Source organism: Haemorhous mexicanus, chromosome 22 (genome assembly GCF_027477595.1).
Source record: "Haemorhous mexicanus isolate bHaeMex1 chromosome 22, bHaeMex1.pri, whole genome shotgun sequence".
Classification (NCBI taxonomy): domain Eukaryota; kingdom Metazoa; phylum Chordata; class Aves; order Passeriformes; family Fringillidae; genus Haemorhous; species Haemorhous mexicanus.
In genome coordinates this window covers 7,345,105-7,356,255 of record NC_082362.1, presented here as the reverse complement: position 1 = coordinate 7,356,255, position 11,151 = coordinate 7,345,105, and the positions used below count along the sequence as shown (strand labels likewise).

At 41.8% G+C, this 11,151-nt stretch overlaps 1 protein-coding gene across 6 annotated transcripts in view; it reads left to right on the top strand.

Annotated features, from left to right (window-relative positions):
* The window catches only part of FAM222B (family with sequence similarity 222 member B), a 36,231-nt gene that overhangs the window by 1,686 nt on the left and 23,394 nt on the right, over positions 1–11,151 (top strand). For 2 of the 6 annotated variants that reach the window (XM_059865704.1, XM_059865706.1), the window contains exon 2: positions 9,272–9,445. The exons of the other annotated variants lie outside the window; for them this stretch is intronic. Coding sequence is in view for 1 of the 2 variants with exons in the window: in XM_059865706.1 (XP_059721689.1) it covers positions 9,439–9,445 (7 nt within the window). In the remaining variant the exon portion in view is untranslated. The remainder of the gene's footprint in view (positions 1–9,271; positions 9,446–11,151) is intronic. 6 annotated transcript variants of the gene reach the window in all.

The window sequence follows — 11,151 nt, the reverse complement described above, 5'->3', positions numbered from 1 at the left end:
TTGCCCCTTGTCTGGGGGAGCACAGGTCGAGCAGGAGCTGGAAGAGGAGTTGATGAATTGGCTGTAATTCGCAGGCATCGCTTCAAATATTTTCAATATTTCTCAACTATTTTAAGAAGCTGTATTGAATTCCAGCCCAACCAGCCTGATAGTCTGGGGAGAGGAAGGATGCGTATTGCTGGAGCAAGAATTAAGCAAAAATAGATAAATCTGACATAATGGATGACAAGGGAAAGCTGATTGCTGAAAGATGCTGGCATGCTCTGTTTTTGCATGCTTGGCATATATTCTGTTGTGTTACATGGCTTTTGAAGTGTAAAAAAAAAAAGAAATCTCATTTTGTGCTGAGATAAAAGAAAAAGCAGGTGCTTAAATTCTGTTAAGGATCAGCTTTGATACTGACATGAAGTAGTGACCTCGCTTGCTTTTACCCCCCTGTCATTTTGTGAACTTCTCAATTGAATAAATAATTCACTTAGCACCAAATAAATGCCATTTAATAAGATGGTATTTTTGATCCCCCTTTCACTTCACATTGCAAACAGTTTCACACTTTTCCAGCTTGAGCACAGCCTGGGGTGCTATTTCTGTTAATAGCATTAAAAATATGTTGGAGAATGTCCACATAGTATTGTTTTTTCTCCAAATGTGAAATTAAGGAATCGTTGTGTTCCCTGCAGCTTGGATATTTGCCTTCATTTAAGCCTTATTTGTATTTGTTTCAAGTTGTCCTCTGATAGATAAGCTTTTGTATCTATGCTTGCTTCTGGGAACTGTTGCCAGATCAAGAGAAGTAAGGATTTTTCTCAAGGACTGAAGTATCTATCTCTGTTTCCCAGAAGCTCAGACAATGTGCAGGAGCATCAGCTTGTGTCCTCTGCTGCACTTGCTGAAACTCCTGGATGTGGGATAGAAACTTTTATCAGTGCTTCCAGTGCAATATTTTACTTTTTCACATTAGTTTGTCCATTCATTTTTACTTTTCTTCATTTTTGACCATGACTTGTTACTGGCCAGCACACAGAGATGGGGAGAGGAGGAAGTAGAAAGTTTTGCCCTGGCTGGCCTCACCCCAAAAAGCTCCATCACCAAAACATTTTATATCCTGTATGTTCCTGCCTCACTCATCTTTGGTGAGGCAACAGTGAGGAGAGTCACAGATTTATGAAGTGACTTGCAGGATTCTGGGATTTATGGAGTTGCTAAATACACCACCCAGAACATAGCCACAGCCTGATTTGTTTGAGTTATTTACCAGATGATCAGCACTTTTAAATAATTGCTTTAAGAACATGTAGTTCACTGAAATGCTACACCCAGCAGGTGAGTAACAGGTCACTGTTGTGTAGTAGTATACTCACTCTTCAGATGCTGGTTTTGGGGTAAGATGCCCCTGAGGAGGAGCAAAGGTTTCACAATTTTCTGCGTCTGTAATGAGTCTATCACCCCACCCTTTCCAATTTTCAGCATTTGAGATGTTTAAACAATTTAAAACGTTCTCAAACTAGGAAGTGAAGTGGGTAATTGAAATTTTTATTCCTTGTGTGGTATGCCACATTCTCATTTTCCCATTGTATTTTGTGACTTGTGTTGAAATCTTTACCACACAGATTTGGGGCAAATTTTTCTTTTAATTGCAGATTGTTACTTTGTGAATGCTAAAATGAGTTTGTCACATTATTAATCTTTCTACTTTCAAGAATAAAAAGCTTTCCAAACAGTGATTGAGGAATGGAGCTCCTGAACAGGCATTCTGCTGGCTGACATCCAGAAAAGTTGTTCTGAACTTTACCCAAAGATAGTTTTCCAAGGGGTTGTAATCTTTCAAAAGCTGATTTTACTGTCCAAGCAGGGCATAGCTTGGCCTACAGCAGGAGCTGACAGAGACCTCTGTGTTCATCTACTGCTGGTTCCTGTGTTTTTAGTAATTTGATTTAAATGAACACTTAAAAAGCCAGCAGCTGTAGCTTATGGCTGATCCAACCTCACAGATCCTGTAGGTCCCTTTTCCTTATTTCAGCACATTCTGTCTGGGTGTCCCTCCACACCTCCCCACTCATTTTGTATTTGTTCTGTGTTTGCTATAATTATTCCCCCATTGTGCTTAAGAATTATTCTTGGTTTATGTATTCCCATTGCTGAACTTGTTTATGCTGTGTGTGAAGATCAGTGCAAGTTTCCAGGGTTTATGAGGAAAATGGTGATATTTCATTCTTGGAATAATTTCTCAGGAATGCAGTTTGGCTGCAGTGTGGATTTGGTAGAGAATAGTGGGGGTGTGTAGCACTTGGGGATGAAAACTGGGAAAGATTTTTCATGTGAGTTCCCAAGTCCCGTGCAGGGATTCTGGAGTGCCTGGAATGTGTGGAGCACTGTGTTGTTGATGTATTTAGAGATAAGTGAACTGTTCCAGGCTTTTAAATAGGTGCATTGATGGGTGTACTAGGGGGAAATGTTTTAGAAAACAGGTTCTCTGTAAAAGCAACACATCTGAGACAAACCTTTAAGTATAATTCTGCTGAACTGGGGGACAGACTGCCTGCAGCAGGTGTGGCTCCTGTAGGATCTTCAGTAGTCAAGGAGTGCTAACATTTAATTTCTTATGGTGTCTGTAGTAAAGGTGGTGTAGAAAAGGTGAACCATGAAAGTGCAGCTATTTTTAGTTTTAAAGAAAAAAAAAAAAGCAGTCATAAAATGATCTACTAAGTGATACATTGCTGACGTCTGTAGTGCAGCCAACCCAATTAAGGTGCCATATATTGTTTCCAGCAGGGTTCTGATTGTTTCTAATTTGGGAACCACGCGAGAGCAATGGAAATAGGTGAAACGCTGTGCTCTGCTCTTCAGAGTCATCTAACATCCAGTTTCTCTGTAATTTCCCTCCTCATACTGGGACTATCTCTCTGGCCTGGCTAAGGTGGGAGCCACACATGCAAAAAAAAAAAAAAAAAAATGCTCCTAGGTGTTTTTGTTGGTAAAATATGCCATAAGTCAGTGTTGAGAGCTGTGGATTATTTTCTGATTTCCTGGCCCCAGCATATCCTCTGCTGTATCCTGCTGTCCCTCTCCTTGCCTTCATGTTGTTAAACCTGGAGTGTGCATGTTGGAGGATGTGTGTCTCACAGTCCTGCCCTTTCCTGGGGCTGTCCCTTGCCACTCATTTTGTTCCTCTCTGTAGACAGTTGCTGCATGAAAAACATTTTGAGAAATACTGTAAGGTGACTGTCTTGAGCCAATGCCACATATATCTATGTGTATATGTATAGATCTAGTTTAAATTCTGTTGGAAGGAAAGCTTTGTATGAACCTTTTTCAAAAAATTATGCAGATGCTCCCACTCTCCGAAGTAAACTTCCTCCTCTGCTTATCTTTTTTTAAACCTGGAATGAAAAACAGCTTGTCTTCTCAACATCTGGAAAGGGGAGCCCTTCATGCCTACTTTATATTCTTTTATCTAGCATTGTTCTTCATTCATCCTTCTGTTCTGGCACTGTTTTTTTTAATTTGTTCTAAGCTGGAGGAATGTCATGTGCTTTGGCTTTGTTGTGGACTGGGAAAATTAGGGATTTGCTTGCCCTTCACTTCCAGCTCATCAATGTGTTCTGATTCTGGGTTGGTTTTATTTTCTTCAGCTACAGCAAAGCCCTCAGCTTTTGCCTCAGATGGGTGGTGTTTTCCTGGAGCTGGTAATTCGTGCATCCCTTGACTTTAAATTGTTCACAGCTCTGCTGAGCATTTGTGAATGAGTGTGGAGGAAAATCAATATATGAAAAAGCCAGAGTAGGGGAGGGAAAACAGCTCTTCCAGCACCTTTTCCTGGTCACACCATTGCCTGATTTAGTTTTTGTGTCTGTGAACTCTTTAGTGTTTAAATTTAGAAATGGATTGTTTTGGAACAAGTCACTTTTAAGATCGTTTCCAGGAGATTTGTGTGTAATTTAATCCCATTCAGGTTTGCTGCTCTCTGATCTGCTTGTTCTGTAAGACTTCAGGTTCTCTATTTCCCTGTGCCTCTTCCACTACATTCTACAAATCAGTTGGGGTTTTTTTCCAGTTAAAACTGCAGCAGCATTTATGAATCCTTTTATACCTTTTCTATTCCCTGTTTCTATTCATTGACAAAGTGGTGTTTCTTATAAAAACCTGGATGTTTGAAGAATGTACCTTCATTGTCTCTGAAGGATCTCATTAGTGATTATTATTCAAATACTCTAGAAATTGAATGTTTGTACTTTAAAAATTAGCCTGAATAATATATTTCGTATTTCTGCTGTATATTCTCTTAGGTTTACTATTAATTTTCAGCACTTCTTAGTTTAATATTTCAGGGCATCTTTTTACTTAGAGCTTATCAGTGAGTGAAGTTGCTGACAAAGAACAAAAAAAAAAAATTCTTCTCAGAATGTGACAGTCCAACATAACATCTCAACCACTTGAATTTAAGTTGAGACAGGAAAGAATTAAGATTTTTCCATACTTCCATCTAGTGTGCATGAGGGAAATTGCATCCATGGCTAAAATCCCAGCCATTCCCCTAGCAGTTCCAGCTGGGCAAGGATCATCATTGACTGGTCTTTGTTAAGCAGTTACTGCTGATGAACTGACAGGTTTGAGATCTGAGTATTTATGTGGTGGTACCTTTGTGATGTCCATAAAATGGTGATGTGTGAAGTTGGAGAAAAATCACCTTTCACCATGTGGTATTCGTGCTCTCCTTCACTGTGTTCTGCTCTATTTACTTGTCACTCGTGCTAGGATTTCAGCTGCTTGATTTATGAATTATTGCTATTGAAATAAAATTAAAGTGGCTGTTCAGTTATTTAAGAGCCAATTAAATCTGATTTTATTCTGATGTAACATTTCCAGTGAAAGGGCATCAAACGCAGTCTGTGGGGGAAAGTTAGATCTAAAAATGGTTAGTGTTTATTTTTTATAATCTGTCCTTTCAACAGCTCGACTTGGCAAATAAAATCCTTTGCAATCTCACAGCAGTGACTGCAGATGTTAGAAGTTGCTCTGTATAAGAAAATAAAGCAGGTTTGGTGCTTTCAGTGATCTTGTATCAACGTTTAGCTGTGGCTGCTGGTTGGAGAATGTATCCAGCCAGGGGAGAGGAATTTGCAAAGCTTTTGGAGAATATAATTTATTTACCAGCCTTTGGTGACTTTGAAAGGTAGAAACAAAGGGTCTTTTGGGACAAACGTTTCTCAAATCATGGGCTGTGCTGTCCTGAGGGATCAGTGTTAGAATTAGTTGAGTTTCCAGTATCAGATTGTGCTAATTACTGCGAGGTCCCTGCTCACAGGGGACACTCAGGACAAGATGCTTTGAGAAGTGCAGCCCAAGAACCTCATTCATGCACGGACAGAGATGGGTCACAAGTGTTGTATTGGAGAGCAAAATTCACTCTTAAAAACCTGCTGGGGCATGGACACTCTAAAAAACTGAAGTCACCAGAAAATATCCTGCCAAGACTTGTAGTCCTGAATTTAAATAGCAATAAATACAGCAGGTGGAGAATGAGCAGGTACTTTTCATTACGTGTGGCAATTAAAATGTGTCTCTTGGTAGTGGTGTTTCTTACTAGGGGAAATGACAGTGCAAATCCCAGTTTTATTCTGACAATTTCACATTGTACATGATATCTTCTGGGCATGGAGGGTGCTGGCTGAGCCTGTTTCAATATGAAGAGCCTGGTTGCCTTATTTTTTTTATTAAAAATAAATCATATTGATGTGGATGTAATTTTATTTGTGACTAGACAAGCCTGCACTAGCCAGCTCTCAGGTTTGTGGCGTCTGTCTTCAACAAGATCATAGATATGGAGAAAATGATTTATTTTAGTATCCAGTGCTCAGATAAAACTCTGGTTTTGTGCAGATGGCACTGAAAGGATAACACATAGCTCGGACACCATCTATTTCTACTAGAATCTAAATCTCCAGTACATCAGTAATGTTGAGCTTTATATTTTTGTAACCTGTTTTTTTTTTTTTTGTGTATATTAATTATTTGCTGAGTGTAGAGGTTGGTGGGGATGGTGTACTCTGGTCTGGCTGCTCTGTGCATCTTGGAGGGTTCTTCCAGCTGCCCAGCCTGGCACTCTGCAGAGCTGTTGGGAATTGTCTGGTTGATCTTGGAGAATGCTTTGGGGTTTTGGAATGGAAAGCGTGTCGGGGTGTGAGGGTGCTCAGCTTTTTGGAGAGGGTTGGAGATGGCACAGGTGTTTGGGAGGGACCTGCTCCTCCCTCAAAGGCTTTTATAAAACACTTTAGTAGAGCACAATCAAATTCTGATAGCGGCACTAATTCTAAATAAGTGTTTGCTAAACAACGTTAATGGATTTAAAATGTTTTTAGGAATAGTTATTAGTCCTTCAGTCTCGTATGGTGAAGGGAGTTTTGTCTCAATGGGGGGCTGCCATTTTAATGCTTCCTGGCAGGAGGCCTATTTTGATCATGCAAATTAGGTTGGAAAAAGTAGGCTAAGCCATTAAAAAGTAGGAGAGATCATGAAATTTTAAATTTTTAAGGTGACTGTTTTTCTAATTATTAACATTTTTGTTATCATCCTTCACATATGTCATTTCATTTCCCTTAATTCTCGTGTCCTCATCCCTTAACTCTGACAGCCTCAGTGCTGGTTGCTCTTGCATCCACCACTCCAAATGGAAGCCTCAGTCCATTGGCTATTTTATTCCCAGCAAGGTGCTTGGAAATGCTGCCACGTGGTGTGTTTTGTTGTATAATTAGAAATGCAGATACAGTCTTTTTACTTGCGCCCGTGGTTAATTTTTTCCTACTCCGTTAACATTAATGGGGACTGAAGGTTAAGCTTACGTAAATCCGGATATTTGCAGGGTTCTTGTTGGCAAGGGAATTCATTCTGGGATGTGGGAAAGGGGCACATGGGTGAGGGTTGGAGGCAGTGTCCAGAGAAGGCTGGATCTCAGGTGAGAAGATGCCAGAGTTTTCACCAGGATCTCATCAGGGTTTCATCTTCCCCACCAGTTTCTGGGCAGGAGGACGGGTTGACACAGCAGTGATGGAACCCAGGGTCCCTCTGGGGCTGTTCCCTCCAGGAGCCACATGGATACTGCAGGAACTCTGCAGCCCATCCCTCACATCCTGCTCCTCCGGGCAACGAGTGCGTCAGCAAAATAACTGCCTTGGTGCCCATAGGCTTGCAAGCTTCATTTAATCCTATTAATTTTTAATAGAAAATTAATATTAAGCCAGCATACTTTGAACATGGCTTTGCCTGTGCTCAGAAAGACCCTCAGCTCATGTTTGCTTTGGAATGTTGGATCCTGCAGGAGCAAGACCCTCCTGGAGCAATCTGGGGCTAGGAGCAGAGGGATGCTGTCACCTTCAGCAGTTACAGTAGCAGTGCCATGTTCCACCTCAGTGATCACAAATGTTGGTTGGATTTCAAATCTCTCTCTCCAGAAGGGGTGTTGGGTGTGCCATGCATGGATAAACTGAGAGGAACTGGGCATTTCCAGCTAGAAATGTGCAACAAATGTATTTGTGTCAATTATCACTGTGCTGACCCGACCAGAGTCTGATGGAAAACGCCAACAGTTGGATATCAGTTTTACAAGGACTTCAGTAAATACTAATCTATGCAATTTAGGGGTGATGCTGTGCAGGAAAAAGCGTATTTTTAATTGCCATTTTCAGCTTTGCTGCAGCTGATGTTCTGCAGCCTCCAGAACAGTAAACTCGAAACAGGAAGGTCGACTCTTGGAGCTGATGGTATCTTTGTCCTTAAGAGAGATTCTGGGAAAGTAAGCTGCATTCCTTAGCTCTTGCAACCCTTTTTAATTGTTTTTTCTCACAACCTTAGCCTGATCTTATCACCCAAGTAATTGTTGCATCATATTTGCTTTATTGTCCCTGCTGGGATGCCAGATAATTGCTTTATACCTTTTAATGGAAAGTGTTTGGGAAGCCTGTTACCGCTGGGACATAGATGAGCGGTGCTGCAACTATTGCAACAGTTGCATTTATCCCATTTTTGTGAAGCTGAATGGGAATCCAGCAGGAGAAGACTTGGATGGCTGGCACCTTCTCTAGAATTGAGTAGCAGCCATAAAGTTACTTGGTGTTTTAAACCCCATCATAAAAATAAAGCTGCCAGTTCTGCTGTGCCTTGTGTTTGGGTATATCTTATCTGCGGGAATATTCAGCCAGACTTTCCCTTATGAAGTAGTATTGTAGGGTATTAATTATTCATAGTCAGTTTAATTCTTCTTTCTTGCATATTTAATTGTAATAGCATGCTGTATGTCACGGTGATTTCCCAGAAGAACTGTACACCAAAGGCAAACCATTCAGGTATATAGTCTTAAATACGTCCGTGCTAATCTTTGTTGTTTAATTTTGGAGCAGAATAGGATATTATCAGATGTTTCTTCCAGGGAAACAATTATGCAAAATCATGATTTCGCTTAATCTTTCCAGCTGAAATTTTCGAGCTGAAATAGCTGGTTTGATTTGCGCTGATGACGTTTGCGTTGTCTTGCTTATTTTATGAGGAAAAAATGCTTAATGGGAGGGAGGACGTGACTTTTGTTTTCTTCTCTGCAGCGGGGGAGCCTTTATCAAAGACTTTGGAAGTGTCAATCGATTCCTTGCAGAAGATGAAGGAAGGGAATAAGATTTTTATTGAGTTTTTTTCGGTGATCAGAATAGCAATGCCAAATGCTTGTGTGATTAAGATTTTTTTAAACTTTTTTTTTTGTAACGACTGCGATGGGCTCTTAGTGCTTGATGTGAGAAAATATTGGAGGCACAGGAACTGCAAATGCATTCACAATTTGATTTGCATTACCCTCCTTCCAGAGCTGTTTCTCGCTTGTAAGACACTTGGTAAAGCCAAATCTCTCGTGTTTGGAGAGCAGGATTGTTCTCAGAGATTTACCGTAGGAGTTTAAACTTCTGAAAAATCTGTTTACAATGTGTCTGAACTGGAGCATAGAGGACACAGTAGAGACTGTTATCTGTTTACTGCTCAGATAAGGAGGTGGAATAGATTGCTGGCCTGTTTCTGAACTCTGCTTAATGAATGGTTGCTAGGCAAATTGCATCTCAATCAGCTTAATCCTCAAGATGTCATTTACAGGTCTGCTCTTTGTGAGGGCCAGAACCGTGCGCTTTCAAACTGCACAGGCCAGAAATTGCTAGCAAAGCAGCTTAGAATAGCTTGTTCAAAAATTCAGTGTACATGTGCTGCTGAGCTGCCCAATTTAAAGTGCCTGTTGTCGCAGGGCCGTCACTGCCTGGCCATGCGCGAGATGAGGCGTGCGGTGATAGACAGGAGGCAGCAGCATCCTTAGCACCGTTTCTGGATCAGCACAGCCCACACCACCACGTTTTGGCACTGGATTAATGTGAAAGAAAAGCGTTTCTAAATGGGGACCGCACTGCTGACGTGATGAAAGGTATTTCTGCTTTGGCTGAGTTCGCTCGGAGCCGGGTGTGATGTTGGGGGTGCGTACGTGGGACACGGTTAACAGGTGGGAATGGGAGCTGGTGTCACCTGGCACGGGACAGGGAGCTGTGGCTGGCCTTGGTGAGAGAGCTGTAGTCAGGAGAGGACACAGGCTGGTTGTGTGAAAGCTCCACGCTGCCTCTGGAACGTTGGACTTTCTCCTGCGGCGTCAGGCGAGAGCCAATTAATCGCGTATGCTGGCATGTGGGATGCCCACATACATTAGGCTCATGGTTTAGTCCAAAGGAAAAAGTTTCCTAATATAGTTAAGCTTTAACAGTCCCTTTGTAAAGAAAGATAACAAGATACTGGTTTTATTGGTTTCCCATGACAGCGATTAATCTTGTTGCGGGCAGTGCATTGTTCTTTGCATGGCTACACCTTCCTTTCCTTTGAAATACATCCTCTGAGTGCTGTGTGTCATGACACCGAGCACTCTAAAGGCAAACTGGAAAAGGCTTTACTTGTTGAATACAAAAGGCATTTTACAATTGTTCGTGGTCACCTTGTTCTGATATGAAATGTCCTTCACATGACACGGTTATTAAAAATACAGGTGTGAGCATACTGAGTGAACTTCACAGTACTTGCATAGTTGGGATGTGTGCAGCTTTTGTTTTATTCAAAAATACTGGGTTAGGTTTTTTTTTTAGGAAAAGATGGCATTAAAGCATTGAGAGCCTCTCCAAATAAAACATAAATAAAATATTCCACCTCAGTCATAGGCAAAATGACAGTGGTGCTTGCATCTTTACACTGTGGATGGGAAGAGGGCTGTCGAACAGAAGACTTTGTGATCAGAGAGTGCTTTTCATGCAAATGAAGATTTTATTACGTGCTGCTGAATCAGGGGCTTGTGTAGCGAGAACAGCGCAGAAGTGATAAGATCACTTTGTCATAGCTTGAAATTTTGCCCAGCGTGTCTTTCAGATTGCTGAAACGAGCAAGAAACACTCTTATTAAGGGCGCAGCAGTAACTGATACAATGTTTGGGGGGTAGGGCTGTTGTTTCTTGGTGGGGTCTGTCTGCAGGGTTCTGCCACATGTCCACAGCCCTGATTGCAAAGCAAGAAGGAACTGCAACCTGTAGGTCGCCCTGTGCAGCAGCAGAGTCCTAAAAGCTTCTGTTCCTGATGGGATCCCTCTTCTGCTGAGTGAATGGGTATGGAATCTCCTCTGTTCTGCAAGCCAGGAGCTGTTAGCATTGATCAGAGCAGAGCTGTCCATCCTTTTTGCCTGTGTTGACCATTCCCAGCTCGTGCAGGGGCTCTCTGCACCTGCCATGGGGGCTGTATTTTGCTGCAGAAGGCACCCATCCAGAGCTGCCTCTGTTGGGTTTTCCTTTTGCATTTGTTAGCTAATATCATCTTCCCGATGTCCTTCCTTTCATGGTTAGAACTGGTTTGGTTTAATGAGGGCAGTTGTTGCCAACAGGGGAGTGGATATGTGTGGTGGAGCAGGCATCTCAATCTTCCCCTGCAGATGGGGAGCATTCAGCATCCTGACATGACCTTGGTGAAAGTTCTCTGGCGTGTTACTTTCCCTCTTTATCTCCTTTCTGTGCAGCAGCTTTGCTTCCAGGGAAGTGTCTGAGCTATTGGAAATCTGTCCTCTCTTCTCTTCCCCTCTCCAGAGACATTGTCAGTGTAACACCCA